This window comes from Cnephaeus nilssonii, assembly GCF_951640355.1.
Source record: "Cnephaeus nilssonii genome assembly, chromosome: 7".
Classification (NCBI taxonomy): domain Eukaryota; kingdom Metazoa; phylum Chordata; class Mammalia; order Chiroptera; family Vespertilionidae; genus Cnephaeus; species Cnephaeus nilssonii.
The window spans coordinates 49,288,075-49,305,880 of NC_137078.1; the positions used below are offsets into that span (position 1 = coordinate 49,288,075).

The 17,806-nt window shown below is 38.8% G+C and overlaps 1 protein-coding gene across 1 annotated transcript in view; it reads right to left on the reverse strand.

Moving 5' to 3' along the window:
* Window positions 1-5,186: 5,186 nt before the first annotated feature.
* The window catches only part of ACADM (acyl-CoA dehydrogenase medium chain), a 33,884-nt gene continuing 21,264 nt past the window's right edge, over window positions 5,187-17,806 (reverse strand). Inside the window, exons 8-12 of the mRNA XM_079776858.1 lie at window positions 17,166-17,274; window positions 13,852-13,992; window positions 13,193-13,288; window positions 6,483-6,731; window positions 5,187-5,964 (exon numbers count right to left, since the gene is read on the reverse strand). Coding sequence (XP_079632984.1) covers window positions 5,893-5,964; window positions 6,483-6,731; window positions 13,193-13,288; window positions 13,852-13,992; window positions 17,166-17,274 — 667 coding nt within the window. The 3' untranslated portion in view covers window positions 5,187-5,892. The remainder of the gene's footprint in view (window positions 5,965-6,482; window positions 6,732-13,192; window positions 13,289-13,851; window positions 13,993-17,165; window positions 17,275-17,806) is intronic.

Consider the following 17,806-nt stretch of genomic DNA (forward strand, 5'->3'; position numbering starts at 1 on the left):
CAGCCCGGAAGATGAAGAAGCCACCTGCCCCGTGATCCCAGGCCACAGTCAGCATCAGAAGCCTCATGTCCCCCTGCCCCACATCCTGGGGGAGACAGAGAAACGGGACCCCAGAGCCTGAGGCTGGGTGAGACCCAGGAGGCGAAGAAGCCGTCTGCCCCATGATCCCAGGGTGCATCCAGCCGGAGAAGTTGCCCACACTGCATCCCAGGGAAGACGGAGAAGCCGCGCGCCTGCAGTCCAGGTGCCAGCACCTGCGGCTGGCTACAACCTGGTAGACAGAGAAGCCACCCACCCCGCAGTCCCGGGCACCAGTACCTGCAGCTGGCTGTGGCCCGGGAGACGGAGAAGCTGCCCACCCCGCGGTCCCGGGCGCCAGCACTTGTGGCTGCAGCCCAGGTGAAGCCACCTGCCCACCATCCCCTGTAGCTGCAGCCGCCTGGATGCCTATGGCTGACCAGAGGGAGGGAAGCCTGGATCTGGGGTGCCTATGGTCGGCTGGAGGAGGGAATCCTGGGTCCTGGATGTGGGGCCGAGGCAGAGGTGGTTAGGGGCAATCAAGCCAGCAGGGGAGCAGTTAGGGACAATCAGGCTGGCAGGCAGAAGAAGTTAGGGGCAATCAGGCAGGCAGGCAAGCGGTTAGGAGCCAGCAGTTCTAGATTGTGAGAGGGATGTCTGACTGCCGGTTATCCCCTGAGGGGTCCCAGATTGGAGCGGGTACAGGCCTGGCTGAGGGACACCCTTCCCCCCTCCCCCGTGCACAAATTTTGTGCACTGGGCCACTAGTATATAAATATTAGATCTTATACTATTACTAGAAGCCTGATGCATGAAATTCGTGCTAGGGGCTCGGCCCTTGCAGCCCACCCACTGATCATTCCAGAAGGTCGTTCCAGAAGGTTGTTCCACCATTCAGTCTAATTAGCATATTAGCTCTATATTATATAGGATGGGATCAAAGAAGCAGAGAAAGCTAGGCTACAGAACAAGAGAAAAAAAAAACACATGACAGTGAGGAGTTGTGAGGCAGAAAAACAGTATTTCATGGATTGCTAAAGAGACTTTGGGTTCTAGTGCCTTATTAAAACTGACTCCATCCCTGCCCTTTAGATCCACGAGGCACTTCAATATACAGTTGACCCTTGAACAACCTGGATTAAACAGCACTGGTTCCCTTGTATGTGGATTTTTTTTTCAATAAGTACATAATACTATAAATGTATTTTTTCTTCCTTACGATTTTCTTAATAACAGTTTCCTTTCTCTAGCACACTCTATTGTAAGAATACAAGATATAATACATATAATATACAAAATATGTGTTAATGGACTGTTTATGTTCTCAGTTCTTGGTAAGGCATCTGATAGCGGTAGGCTATTAGTAATTAAGTTTTTTGAGAGTCAAAAGTTATTCATGATTTTCCACTGCATAGGGCTGGAGGTTGCGGGGGTAATTTCACTGCCCCTGACCCTTGAGTTGTTCCAAGTTCAATTGACTTAAATACAATTGTTCACTTTTTAACTTAAAATAGCTTAAGTTCATTTGTGTTACTTGTGACTAAAGTCTTAATTGATAGTTATATAATTGCTTAATACTTATTAGCAAGGGTAGTTCAATAAATATTCTCATCATATGGCTCTGAAACACATTTTTATCTAGAAGCTTTATATTTAGAATTGGTAAATTTTTGGACCTGTGTATTATAAATCCAAATCTGCATTTGGAATAGATATTTCTATTTAACTTGTAATTTCTATGTAATACCCAATTTGGGGTGTTAGGAAGTCTTCAAATCTCATCAAAATCTAGCTGTGCCATTAAAATACTATTTCATAATTGAGCACAAAAAATGTAATTTAAATATCTTTTGTAAAAGATTTGATTTTTATAACTTAGTGTGGTATAGGATATGTATTTGGCTTTTCTTCCTACTCCCTGGCTCTGAGTTCGTAAAACCCTTGGAATTTTTTTGATAGGAGTTTGGTATTCATAATGAGGTTCTTTCAAAAGATCACTTGAGTTTATGCAAATAAGGTGACTTAGGGTGGGGCTCCTGGGAAGAACAGGTCACCAGAAAGACTAAGTAATTTGAGGGTAGTGTAATGGACTGTATTGTGGCCCCCATCCCCAAAATTCATATGTTGAATCCCTATCCTTTCCCCTTGTGACTGTATTTGGAGATAGATAGGGCCTAGAGAGAATTAAGGTTAAATGAGTTCATAAGGATAGAGCCCTAATCTAATAGGACTATTTCTTCTTCATAACAAGAGGAAGAGTCACTAGAGCTCTCTCTCCCCATGCCTGTGCACAGGCAAGAGGCCATGTGCAATCACAGTAAGAAGGACTACAAGCCAGGAGGAGGGGCCTCTCCAGAAACCAACCCAGATGGCATCTTGGAGAACTGTGAGAAAATAAATGTCTGTTTTTTTAAGCCACCCAGTCAGTGGCATTTTGTTAAGGCAGCACTAGCTAATACAGGTGGAGCTTTCAGCCCCATCCTTAACCTGTGGGGCTGAAGAGTCTCTATAAAAACCCTTGAACAGGGGCTTCCAGGTTGGTGAATATGCTGGGAGGGTGGTGCACTGGGAGAAGGTTGGAAAGCTCTGTCTCCTCCCATACCTTGCCCTACACATCTCTCCCATTTGGCTGTTCATTAGTTGTATCTTATATAATAAAAGCCTAGGTGGTGTCACACCCTCACTCAACGTGGTTACAAGATAGCCACTACAAGATGGTCACCACAAGATGGTCGCCACAAGATGGCCGGCAGGGGAGGGCAGCTGGGGGCAACAAGGCCAGCAGGGGAGGACAGTTAGGGGCGACTATGCTGGCAGGGGAGGGCAGTTAGGGGTGGCCAGGCCGGCAGGGGAGGGCAGTTGGGGGCGAGATCAGGCCGGCAGGGGAGGGAAGTTGGGGGTGATCAGGCCGGCAGAGGGGGGCAGTTGGGGGTGAGATCAGGCCAGCAGGGGAGGGCAGTTGGGGGCAACCAGGCTGGCAGGGGGGGCAGTAAGAGGTGACCAGGCTGGCAGGGGGGGGGCAGTAAGAGGTGACCAGGCTGGCAGGGGGCAGTTGGGGGTGACCAGGCCAGCAGGAGGGGCAGTTGGGGGAGACCAGATCGGCAGGGGGGGCAGTTAGGGGCGATCAGGCAGGCAGGCAGGTGAGCGATTAGGAGCCAGCGGTCCAGGATTGTGAGAAAGATGTCCGACTGCCGGTTTAGGCCTGATCCCCAGGATCAGGCCTAAACCGGCAGTCGGACATCCCTCAAGGAGTCCCATATTGGAGAGGGTGCAGGTTGGGCTGAGGGGAGCTCCCCTTTCCCCATGCACAAATTTCATGCACTGAGCCTCTAGTCCATTATAATAAACTAGCAAATGTAAGTGAAGTGTTTTCCTGAGTCCTGTAAGCTGTTCAAACAAATTATCAAACCTGAGGGTGGGGTCTTGGGAATACCTGAAGTTATAGCAAAATTAGAAGTATAGGTAGCCTGGAGAACCAGGACTTGTGACTAATGTCTGAAATGAGCCCTTAAACTTGTGGAGTCTGATGCTAACTATTTTGATTTACTGGTCAGAATAGGATTGAATTGTAGAGTTGGTGTCAGAATTGGAAAATCAGAAGTGATATCAGAAACACCATTTAGTATGACATATTTTAGCAGTATTTGATGTTTAGAATTACGAAGAATTAAATTTATAAACGTTGGTTCTTGAGTTGTTTTATATTTGTATTTTCTGAGGTATCTCATCCTATATAATAAAAGCCTAATATATAAATGGTCCCTTTAGGTGGTTGTTTGACCAGGAGACCGGGAGTTTGACTGCTCACTATGACGTGCGCTGACCACCAGGGGATGGCGCAGAACACGGTGGTGTCAGCAACATGGCGCTGGCAGCGGGCGGCAATGGAGGTGCTATTGGCCCCGATGAGCCCCCATGAGAGTGGGACCATGGTGGGATGGTGGAGCAGGTGAGTGGGCGGTGCCAGGCCAAGGTGGGTGCAAGCGGGGGCCCGATCACCCCACCAATCACCCTGCAGACAGTGACCAGTGGCAGCGGCGGGGGGGGGGGGGGGGTGAGGGTTGGGGAGGTCGTCCTGCAGATGGTGACCAGCGGCCGGCAGGCCCTGACCGCCTGATTGGGGCTGGGCCATGAGCTGGAATGGGGTACTGGGGGTGGGTGGCGGCGACCAACCTCCTGCGGTGCCTGGGCGGGGGGCTGTGACCTCTCACCAGCCCCTGGGGGCAGGGGTGACGGGGATGGAGGTGTGGTGAGAATGCGGGTGTATGCCAAGCTCGCTCTCACTCCGCCTGCTACCTTCCTCCAGGACGCCAGGGCTTGCGCACCAGGGAAGCCCCCATGCTCAGGTGCCGGGTGTCCGTGATGAGCCCACCCCGCACCTGCACAGCTTCTTCTGGGTGAGCCGGGCCACAGCCGCTGGGACCCCACTCCCCATGGGTTCACACAGGAGCCAGCCTGCAAGGCCGGCCGGGAGAGAGCGCGCTGCTTGCCTGGCTTTCATGTGGCGCCTCTGGGCAGCCCAGAGGCCCATGTTGTGCCCTGGCCTGCGGCGTCCGGCTGTACTCACCAAATCTCTGTGTGGGGATTTAGGTGCCATGACTCAGGTGGAGGGGGGCGTGTGGGGGCCCGGGGACCCATGTACTGCCCAGGGCCCAGAGGTCAGTTGGGACCTGCCCTTCCATGCCAGACACTCGCACTTGGGTCATTAGCCAGACCTAGGGACTGCACCTGTGCACAAATTTTGTGCACCAGGCCTCTAGTAATAATATAATCTCATGAAAAATGGGCAAGTAACTTTATGCAGTTCAAAATCCAAACAAGACTTTTTTCCATCATAGTATATAAATTAGGTATCCACTATTACATGAAGAAATAAACTTTCTGGAAGGAATACAGATACACTGCCCTGGCTGCTGTGGCTCAGTTGGTTGAATTGTTGTCCCATAAATTGAAAGGTGGCAGGTTCGATTCCTGGTTAGGGCACATACCCAGGTTGTGAGCATATGGGAGGCAACTAATGGATTTTTCCCTCTCTCATTCTCTCTCTCTGTCTCTGTCTCTCCTTCCCCTCCCCACTTCCTTTCTCTAAAACCAATGAAAAACATTTTCTTTGGTGAGGTTTTTTTTAAAAAAATACAGATATAGTAATAAGTATTGAACACTTTTATTTAAAAGTTTCTTTTCAGTATGCACATGAAATGAGATTGGAGTCATATAAGAATAGCTTAAGGCAAACTTTATTGATTTATTTTAAATAAGGCAAGCGAAAATGTGGGCCCAGAATTAAACAAAATTTTTAAGTAACTTCTGGTTATTGCATAATAGGAGAATATAAACATCAATTTTTTTTTACTATCACTGTATAAAATTGAAAACAAATATTTTCCAAATTTTAGCAAATGAACTCTTCTAATACAATATCATTATGTCTATCTACAAAGCCACTGGCAAGTTATTTGGTGGCATCCAAATCCTACAAAAGTTTCTCATTGTAAATTTTAGAATACCCGACTTTTATATACCCACTATTCTGTCATTGGAAAAATATTGAAATTCCAAGGAATTTCTGTTACTCTAATTTTAAGAAGTCAAAATAACAAAACTAATGCATTTTTCAAGGTTAATATAATTCAAGTACAGTGGTACTGAGGACAACATTAATTTAATGAAACCAAATCTATTTGAGGAAAGGCAAGTCATAAAGTTAAAAAAAGGTAAAATTACTATTAGAATCAGTTGCATATGATTAGTTAAGAGTACTTATTTGAAGATTTTCACTGGGAAAAATCTTGAAGCCCTTTCTTTTTCTGTACCTTAAACATTGGATTATGTTCTATTTACTCAACAATTAGTCATGTTTTTACAGAGATCTTTTTAATTTTTATACTTGCCAATATGTTCACGGGCTATAATAAGTCTTTGAATTTGTGCTGTACCTTCATAAATCTGCAAGAAAAAAAGATATACATGTAGGTGAAATATCTTCATTACACAAATACTTCAATTTACTCAATATTTTGGAAAGTAGTTTAAGCTCTATTTTAATACCCAACTAAATCAAATCATATATAGGGTCTATAGTGATTCCAAAACCTGATTTTGTGAAACCCATGAAAATATATAATTTTGTAACAATTATTTAAAATTATTATAAGAAGTGATTTACCAAAACTTTGGAATTCTCTTAAAAAATCAAATATTAACATTTCAAAAAGTTTGGGAAATCTAACATTTGATGTTGCTAAATATTTCTCCAACCAATGAGCCACACTAGCTGGGCAACGTATTTTCTCTTAAGGCATATACTTAAAGGTAATATTCTTATTTATGTTAATTAGTTCGGATTACAAACATCTATGATGTCATTTGTTATTACTAGTGGCATAAAATTCCTAAATGATCAAAATCTGTCATCTACAAACATTCTTTTCCTAAAAAACAACAAAAATCATTTATAATCTTACCTGATAGATCTTGGCATCCCTCATTAGTTTTTCTACTGGATATTCTGTGTTAAATCCATTGCCTCCAAAAATCTGCACAGCATCAGTAGCTAACTGATTTGCAATATCTCCAGCATATGCCTTTGCAATAGATGCATAATAGGTATTTCGGCGACCAGAATCAACCTCCCAAGCGGCTCTCTGGTAACCTAATCTAGCTAGTTCAACTTTCATTGCCATTTCAGCCAGCAAAAATGATACTCCTTGGTGCTAGAATTAAAAAGAAAAAGTTTTAGAATATCTATTAACTAATTTATGTTTTCCTTCTGGAATTAAAAAAATTTTTTTTTAAACTAAGCTTACACTTAAAAAGTTACACTCTGCTTCCTCCAATGTTAACATTAGAAAACCATAGTATACTTATCAAGAAGTTAATTTGATAATATTGTACCATGTTAATTTAAACTTCATTCAAATTTGCCCAACTTTCCCACTAATGTCCTTTTCCTGTTCAAGGATCCCAAGTATAATTCTAATTGAATTTAGTTGTTACTTCTTCTCAGTCTTTCCTAGTCTGTTACAATTCTTCAGTCTTTCATGACCTTGACACTTTTGAAGAATATTGATTGGTTATTTTTTTTAGAAAGTCCCTCAACTTGGGTTTATTAGATGTTTTCACAGGGCTGAAAAGTTATGCATTTTTGGGAAAAATACCACAGAAATTATATGTATCCTGAGTGTCCGCTGGGATTTTTAAAGAAAATAGCTCCATATTGTGAATAATAATGTGCATTAGATGCTGACAGGGGAAAGCCAGTGCTGTGACAAGGACAAATAAAAGATGCCTCTTCTAGAGGTTCGTAATCAAATAGGAGACATAAGATGGATACTTTCATTAAGAGATAGTAAGTGTTCTATGAGTTATATGGCCAAAATATATTATAGGATGGAAATATGTTCACCATATATTGATAAGTGAAAAATTCAAATATACACTGAGTGGCCAGATTATTATGATCTCTGAACTCATAATAATATGGCCACTCAGTATATATATATGTGTGTGTGTATTCATGCATTGGGCCTCTAATATATATATTAGAGGCCCAATGCATGAATTCGTGCATGGGTGGGGTCCGGCCAGCCTGACCAAGGGGAGGGGACATGGGCGGTTGGCCGGCCTGCCTGCTGGTCAAACTCCTGGTTGAGGGGACAATTTGCATATTAGCCTTTTATTATATAGGATATAAACTGAGTGGCCAGATTATTATGCATTCAGAGATCATAATAATCTGGCCACTCAGTGTATAATATAGTTACAGATTTGGAAAATATATTCATGGAAAAAGAGAATATAGGGAAAAAAGCCTACACTAATTGTCTCTGGACAATTGGATTATAGATAAGGTTTCTTAATTTTACTTATATTGTATCATATAAATTATTCTATAATGAACATGGAATGGAACATATGCTTTAAAATAATATACATTAAAAGAAGTCCCACAGGCATTCAGAAACAAAAATACTACGATGATTAGAAAGGTGCTTTGTGAAGTAGGCAACATCAAAATAGGTTTTGAAGACTAAACTGTTATAAAACCACACAATCTATGACTGTGTGGATTAATAGAAACCAAACGTCACAAAAAAATAAAACAAGTCACTGAGCTGTTTAATTTCAATTTACTATATTTAGAGCATATATTCAGTCACACTACAATGTGACAACTTACTTGATATTGCCATGGTAATTAAGTCTTAGAGGAGGCATTGTTAACCAATCTGAATAATTCCTATGTGGAAGAAGTAAAGTAATATCCTCCCTTACTTCTACTTGTCTGAATTTTATCCATTCTTCTAAGTCAGTGATTTTTTAAAGTTTTTATTTTTAATTTTTTGGTTTAGTTTTCACTATTGTTATTTTAATAGTGAATGAGCGTTTATTAGTGAAACAGTGAGATAGAATTGGCTACTCCACAGACAGAGCAGCAGTTTTCACTCTGTTTTTTTTTTCTTTTAATTTTTAATAGGCTATACATCCACCAGATCAAAATTCAAGTTTTCCTCTTACTTCTATCATCCTTCCCCTCCCCCATCTCATTTAATTCCCCTTCCTGGAGGTAACCAGTTAACAGTTTTGTTTTTTAATCTTTCCAGAGATATTACATATACATATGAAAGCAAATACTTAAATAGTCTCCGTTTTTTACTGGTACACATATGCTAGTCTACCATGTTGATGGTTCTTCATTTTGCTTTTTTTATCAACAAACCCGAATGCTTTCTATATCAATAAATAAAGAATTTCTTACTCTTTTTTATAGCTGCTAAGTATTCCACTGTATGGATGATCAACATTTTGATTGTTTCTATATTTGGTTATTTCTACACAATGCTGTAATGAAAAACCTATACTTGTGTCACATTGCACGTATGGGATTATCATATGAAATATAACTGTAGAATAACCATTGCAATATGGGCCCAAAGGCAGGTATTTTTGATATATATATTTTACCAAAATGTGGTTCATAAAAGTAATACCAATTTATATTCCCATTGGCAATATACACTGAGTGGCCAGATTATTATGATCTCTGAACGCATAATACTCTGGCCACTCAGTGTACTTCTCTTAAGTACCTCATTTATTTGATAATAAAGATACTATAAATCGTGCACCTGATCAGTTTTACCCTTTGCACTGGCTGATAGAAAGCTCAGGGCAAATAGGTGGTTGATCTCCAGCAAAAGTCTAGAATACTTTTGGTACCCATTTGAGATACAAATACACTGAGTGGCCAGATTATTATGTGTTCAGAGATCATAATAATCTGGCCACTCAGTGTATATTAGACCTTATTTTACTACAGCCTTGGCAACCTGGTATAAGATGCCCATGCTTCTCTTGAGAGAGTTTTTTTTTTTTTTTCTTTTTTGGTTAATCCTCACTCAAGGATATTTTTCCATTGATTTTTAGAGAGCGTGGAAGGGAGAGCGAGAGACAGTGAGAAACATCGATGTGAGAGGGACACATCGATTGGTTGCCTCCTACACACACCTCAACCAGGGATGGGGAATGTGCAACCAAGGTACGTGCCCTTTACCGGAATTAAACCCAGGACCCTTCAGTCCATAGACCCACGTTGTATCCACTGAGCCAAACTGGCTAGGGCCTCTTGAGAGATTTTGATGAAAAAATCTGGGGTGGTGCCTAGTTTATGTGTTTTAATCAACACTTCCAATGAGTCACATTCAGTTGCTTTTCAGCCTATGTTTTGATAAACTGTTTAAGCTAAGCCCAGGTTCCCTGTAATGTGTCTACCCAGTTCACAGTACTCTCTTTCCTTTTGGTTTCTGTAACCCTGTCTGTAGTTCTCATTTTGGGAGTTAATCTTATATTTCTCTATATTATTTTTTAATATTTGTTTTATGATATGTATCTTATCTCTAAAGTCAATAAACAAACACACACATAATGCTGGGTAGTGATAAGAGCTATGAAAAAATAGAAGAATTAGTATGTATAGAGTGTCTGAGGTGTTATTTTTTTACATAGGGTGCTCAGAGTAGTTTCTTTAGTGAAATGAATGACAAAGTAGATATTTGAGGGATAGAGTAAAAGTAAGACAACAACAGCAAAAGGCCAGTGTGGCTAATAAAGAACCATTGTAAGGATTTTGGATTTTAATCTGAGTGTGATAAGAAGATACTAGAAGAATTTTGAACATAAAATAGTTAAGAGGGAGATAGATTTCATTCTCAAATAGCATTTTTCCTCTCAAATATTTTCCCACCAAGAAAGAGACGTCATTGGGAAAAATTACTGGTAATTAGCAATAATAATCAATTCAAGTGAGAGTTATTCTTAACAGATTCTTTCATACCACCCTAGACCACTCAAATTCACCAAAACACAGGATTTTGACTAGACCAAGGAGCAGGCAATTACTGCCATAAGAAATTTTACCATCCAGTAATCTGTTATCATCAATGTTCCTAGTTTTATTCATTGGCAAGAAAAAGCACCATCCTCTGTTTTGGGCAGCTTTCTTTAGTTACATCAAGTTAAGCAATCATATATATATATAAAAGCCTAAGCAACCAAACAGCTGGTTGACCTGTTGCTATGACGCTCACTGACCACCAGAGAGTAGATGCTCAATGCAAGAGCTGACCCCTGGTGGTCAGTGCGCTCCCACAGCCAACCTCCCACAGCCTCTCCCCCAGCCAGCCAACCTCCTGCGGTCCTTCCTCCTGGCCAACCAACCTCCCTTGGCCCATCCCCCTAGCTGGCCAACCACCTTCGCGCCGCCCCTGCCCCCCCTGCAGCCAATCTCCTGCCACCCCGATCAGCTCTGATCGCCTGCCAGGCCCAAGGACCCCACTTGTGCACAAATTCGTGCACTGGTCCTCTAGTATAAGAATAAGTAGCAGATATAGCATTCACTTAAGAGAAGTGCTAATAACAATAATAAACACAGTAGTGAATAGGATTTTAAAAAAAAACACCCACCCATTTTTATTTTCTTTTTTGAGATAACAGACCAAAGCTATACATAAATTGGCCCCTTAGTATTTACTTTGCATTGAGCATAAAGACTAAGACTTTTTCTATACTTAATAATGAAGGGCCATGAGGCAAAATATACTGGGGCAGGTAGTAAGAATTCAGAAAAGAATCTCCAGAGCCCACAAGAAAGGGAACATACAAGAACATTCTATATTGAATTGAAAAGTTACCAATAGATACTTGGTGAGGAAGACCAATGATGACAGATCTGCACTGAATAACATTGTAGTTGTTATCTGTTCAAGAGTAAGATAAACTAATATTCAAGAATATTCATTTTATTAATCTGTATATATGCAGTCTGGCAGGATGAATGAGCTAATGTAAACTCTTTTTGGTCACAAACATAAAGAAATGGTTGATTTAGTTGGGGGAGAAAAGAGCTCAAAGGAAAGAAACAAATCTACAGGTACCTCTCAGAAGGAATTTAAATCTTGATCGAGAATAAATGACACAGGGAAGGAAAAATAATCAGACAGATTTGGGTTCAATGTGAAAATAGCTGGAGTTTTAGTGAACACACAAGAACAGATGACTTGAATGTAAAATGAAGAAGGTGAGGGGCTAACATTGAGATTCCTTACAAACAAAGAAAAAGCACTTAGGAAAAGAGCTTCTTTCTACAGGGGGAACTAAAAGTCTCTGCTCATGAGGGCAGGAAGGCCACAAAGCTTCTCTCTTGCCTAGGACTCTGCCTGGAAGGTTAAAAAACAGTGGAATCAATGTGTACAGCCTCTGTGGATCAGGATTCTCCAAGTGGAGAAATTAATCTAAAAAACCACAACAGCAGCAGCTCTTGAAATGGTGAAATCTCTGAGGTACCTGATAATAAAAGTACAAAAAAGTAAAAAAGTCAATGACTACTTTAGGGGCTATGACAATGCACTGAAGAAAAAGAATACCTGCAACAGATAAACTTACAAGCAAAAATTAAGAGAGAAAATAATTGACCATAACAGAGACAGAAGATGCAACAGACCAAAAGATTAACACCCTAAGAATTTGAGACAACAGAAAAAAAATCTGAAAGTGACTATAAAAAAGTACTTTTATTTAATTAAGGAGATAGAGAAACCAGGACACCATAAAAGAAGGGGTGGAACCCCTAGTATATTAAAAAAAGAACTGGATATACATTCTGTGAATTTAAAAAGTTATTAAAATTCAAGGTAGGATTAAGTAGAAGATTAGGGACAGGATCAAAGGACTGGAAAACTTAGAAAATGATCTAGAATACAGCACATAGAGATAAATGATGAAATGAAGGTTAATGGACACAGAGCAATACTAATCCAAATTTGATCTGTGGGCCAGTTCACAAGCTGTTACTGGTTCATGGCATAGAAAGGGAGAGTAAACATTTAGAAACTTTTATAACAATATATTATTGCTACATTCTTATATTTATAAAAATAGTAGTCCATAATTGCTTAGAAATGAAAAATAAAAACAAAAACAAAAAACAACCTGATCTTTCACCACAGATGGTTTGAGAACCACTGACACATGAGGACTGAAAGAGGGGGTATTAACTGTATAACCTCAGGAGAGTTATAGAAGGAGAAAAAACAGATACTTCTATATCTCTCTAGTACTTGAAGAGATTAAGAGTTAAAAATTTCCCTGAAAATTCATGGGAGACATGACTCTTTAGTACGAAAATTATTTGATACTAGGAAGATGTGGAACATAACATGGATTAAGAGCATGAAATGGAGTCCTGGATCTGTGATATTTAAATTGTGTGATCTTGGACAAATTATTGAATCTCTCTCAGTCTCAGTTTCCCAATCTTAAATGGAGATTATAAGGGTAGTACTGGGAGAATTAGACAATTTATTTAAAATGTGTAGCACAGTGTTATATATACAATAGGCATTCAATAAATACTGGCTATTCTCTTTCTTCTTCTTAATTAGCACAATTTCCTGAGCAGACAATAGTGGCAGAGTATAAAGAAAATCTGTTCTGGAAACTCATCCTGATAGATCACATTATCTTCTTGCTACCATAGCAGAAATAGTTTGTACTTAAAAGATAATTTATACTTAAAAGATAATTATCAATAGTTTGTACTTAAAAGACGATTATCAAATATTTAGATGAAAATGAATGTATTTACATTTGAACAAAGCAAGTACAATATTAAAATTACCTCTACAAGCAGCTTTCCAAAAGTTTTCCTCTCCAGGGCATACTTGGTAGCTTCATCCAAAGCTCTTTGTGCTAGTCCCACAGCACCAGCTGCTACCTAGTGTTGTAGCATTTTACAAAGCAGAAAGATCATGTAGTCTTTAAAACACACAGTATAATGGCTACTTGCCTAAGATTCTAAATTAAGGATTATACAGAGATAAACTAGCTTAAGGCAACAAGAGATTATGTGTGTGTTGGGGGTGCACCAGCATTTAAATTTATATTATTTATAAATTTAAGCTTAATGGAAGGAATTTGTGAGGCATAGGATCATAGCTAGAGACAAATCATTCCTTCAGTTTAAGAAAGGAAAGCTTCTTAGGGAAAATATTCCTAATGAGTAAAGTAAGAGGAAATGACTACATATCAGCAGGAATGATTGTCTGCACTGCCTCTGTAAAATCTAGCAGCAACTACAGTAATTTTGTAATTGTTAAAATAATTTCTGTAACAGGCAACAGGAGAGTTGAATTCTAAAAAGTAAAGAAAAATATCTCTCCATCATTAATAAGAGAAGCAGATACTAGAAAAAAAATATACATGAAGAATACAATGTTAAAATAAAACTACTCAATGTAATAAAAGATCCTATGAAGATGATCAAGTCACATTACTTACTGGAGGTCTGGTTTTATCAAAAGCTCCCATTGCAATTTTGAAACCAGCTCCCTCACCAATTAAAACATTTTCTTTAGGCACTTTTACATCTTCAAAGACAATTCCTCTTGTATCTGAACATCGCTGGCCCATATTTAATTCCTAGTAAGAAAAACAATAAATATTAAAGGAACGTTTTTTGAGCTAGCATGAATTTTTGCTTTAATCGCTATTTTATGATTTCTGCAACTGTCTTAAACAAGAGTCAACAATTCTATGGCCTGCAATGCCTACTTTGTAAAGAAAGCTTTATTGGAAGATAATCATACCTATTCATTTACAAATTACCTATGGCTACTTTCATGCTACAATGACAGAATTGAGTAGTTATAACAGAGACCACCACACAGCCCTCAAAATCTAAAGTATTTACAATCTGGACCATTACAAAAATAAGTGTCAACCCCCTACCTAGTTCAAAACAATGTTTTACAAATTTTGAAACAAACACTAGTCTAAAGTTCTCCATGTATATATCACCTACAAAGACAAATTTCATTATATGTTTGAAAGCTATCTTTTTTTTACGGTGAATGTCAGGAAAAGCATTTATCAAACAATCTGATTTGGCAATCTGATTTTAATTTTAGCTTAACAGAGTTATTAGCAAAGTGATATACTTGATAAAAGTTGAGTTTCTGTTTTCTCTTAACTGTTTCTTAAAATTAGGTTAATTTAGATTTTACATATAGAAAAATTCACCATGTGTGCATATACATTTCTAATAGTTCTGATAAATGTTTGTGTAATCACTACCACAGTCAAGATACAGAATATTTCAGCACCCCCAAAAGTTCTCTTGAACACTTTAAAAAATATATTTTTTTATTTCAGAGAGAGAGAGAGAGATTGGAAACATCAATGATGAGTGAGAATCATCGATTGAACTGTGACCTCTTGGTTCATAGGTTGATGCTCAATCACTGAGTCACGCTTGCTGAGCTTTTGTAACCACCTTTTTAATCAATTACCTTACTCTATCCAGCTCCAAGCAACCACCTATCTGATTTCTGTCCATACAGTTTTTCCTTTTCTAGAATGTAAGTGGAATAACAAGGTCAGCATTCTGTGTCTGACTTTTCACTTTTTATAGTGCTTTTGAGGTCCATTCATGTTCCTGCTGGTCAATAATTCATTTCTTTTACTGCTGAATAATATTCCACTGTATGGATGTACCATATATCCATTATCCATTCACTAGTTGATGGACACCCTCCTCCCTCCACACTTTTTATCAATTATAAATTAAACTGCTATCAGCATTCATGTTTTCATTTATCTCAGATAAATACCTAGCTGTGCTGGGCATACAGTAAGTACATATTTAACTTTATAAGAAACTGCCAAAGTAGGTACATTTCCTCAATTTTTTATCTTGAAAGTATTCACATCAACAGAAGAACTGTAGTAGTATAATGAATACTTATATACCCTTTACCTAGATTCACCAGTTGTCAACATTTTGCCACATTTGCTTTACTTCTGTGTTGGGTGTGTGTATGTACCTATCAGCACTATTTAAATTATTTGAGAAATTGCAGACATTGTAACCCTTCTCCTTATGGAAAAAAAATCTTGTTTTTAATGAGAAGTATGAATTATGGGAATATAGAGCTGTAAATAAATTCTTTAATTTGCTTGCTTTAATATTAATAGTCTGCTTCCAGGCTTGAAGAAATGGTGACAACAACATATAGTTTGACAGAAAAATAAACCAAAATCTCTTTATTTTGTTTTTTTAAGTCAATAAACTCTAGTACCTTAGACCTTCACTCAGATATAATGAGAAAACTGTTTATGAATAGTATTTACTCTATACTGTTTCCAAGAATCAATCCAAATACCAGAATATTTAAAACAAAAAGCTTCCTGGACTCATCTCAAGCCATATAATTTCTAAAACACAAAACATTTTGAAAATCATCCAATTTCACAAATCTGTGAAATGCCCAATATTTCAAAAAAATATTTAAGGAGGTTGAATTATATACAATATAATCATGTCTCTCTCACTAGAAAGCAAGCTCCCCAAGAGCAGGGATATATGTCTTTTTTTTTATTTTTTAAAAGCCTCACATGAGGATATGTTTTTATTGCTTTTTAGGGAGAGAGGAAGAGAAGGAAAGAGGGAGAGAGAGAAAAACAGTGATTAGTTGCTTCCAGTATGTGCCACAACCCCACAACCAGGGACTGAACATACAACTTAGGTATGTGCTCTGACCAGGAATTGAACCTGCCACCTTTTGGTGTACAGGACGACACTCAAACTAACTGAGCCACACCTTTTCTTATCTAAATACATTCTTCTTGCCTTCTCACATTTAAAGCTCTTTGCTATTTCCACACTTTTCTCAAGGCACAGATCTTTAAAATTTTTATCTTTATTATTGAAAGTATTATAGATGTCCCCTTTCCCCCTCCTCCCCGACCCACTTTACCCTGCTTGCTTCCCCTCCCCAAACCTTTCCTGCACTATTGTTTGTGTTCATGGGTTATGCATATAAGTTCATTGGTTAATCTCTTCCTGCCCTACCCCTTCCCTCTAAAATAAGTCAGTCTGTTACATGCTTCAATGTCTCTGGGTCTTTTTTGTTCATCAGTTTATTTTGTTCATTAGATTCAACATATAAGTGATATTACATATAGAGTTTTATGTTAGTGTTATATGGCCTTGGGTAATCAACTTATGTCATATTGTTTTAATCCATAAAATGGGTATAATGCCACTCACCCTACCTGAAAGTGTGCTGTGCAGAAGAAAAAGAGTGGGAAAGACTTTTGAAATATCTAAAACTCCGTTATTGGATAGGTTCTATAAATAACATTATCCCGCCGAAACCGGTTTGGCTCAGTGGATAGAGCGTCGGCCTGCGGACTGAGGGGTCCCAGGTTCGATTCCGGTCAAGGGCATGTATCTTGGTTGCGGGCACATCCCCGGTGGGGGTGTGCAGGAGGCAGCTGATCAATGTTTCTAGCTATCTCTCTCCCTTCCTCTCTGTAAAAAATCAATAAAATATATTAAAAAAAATAATAATAACATTATCCCTCAAAACTGTTATTAGCATTCTCTGCAGACTGGCACCATGAAATACCACTCCTTCAAATAATTATTCTCACCTTAAAATCTCTAGCAATTTATAGATTATTTCACCTGATAACATCAAAACACAGCTTTATTTTTATTCCAACTTAATAAAGGAAACTGAAGTAGTAATTTTGAAATTTATGGTTAAAATAATTTTGAGGCTTTAACCACTGATAAACATACATTTTACCTTTCTTCCAATCTGTATTCCTGGGGTGTCTGCTTCCACAATAAATCCAGTAAAGGCTTTACTAGCAGAAGCCTTAGGATCCGGATCAGAACGAGCCAATAAAAAATACCTAATATAATATATACAAACATGACAATAAAGAGAATAATATTAGCAGACAATACATTGTGACTGATATCTCAGTTAATCTTCCCAACAATCCCAATACTATTATCCCCCTCGTCCAGATTACGAAATGAAGAATCAGAGTTGTTTAAAGGCTAGTCCAAGTCATACTTATGGTATGGCAAAGGTAGTATTTCAAGTCAAGTGGACTTCGTAATTAATATGTTTAACTTCCTTTAGTAGCATGACTTGAAAGTAAAAATTCCTTGTATCAAGATAATGTAAAAAGAAAGTATGTGCATCTTGGAACTGGTACTTTTTCTTTCCCCAAGCTGGTTCAATTCTTTAAGGGACTAGCTATCTGGCAAAGGAGGGCAAATAGGACTGCCCGTGAAAAGGAATAATATGAGATACAGACCTCAATGTTCTGACTATTGCCCTCTTTATGCAGCTGTCAGTGTTGTTGTTTTTTTTAAAGCTGAATTATTATTAATATTTGCTGGGTTTTCCCTCTAAAATAATTTATTCCCAAAAGA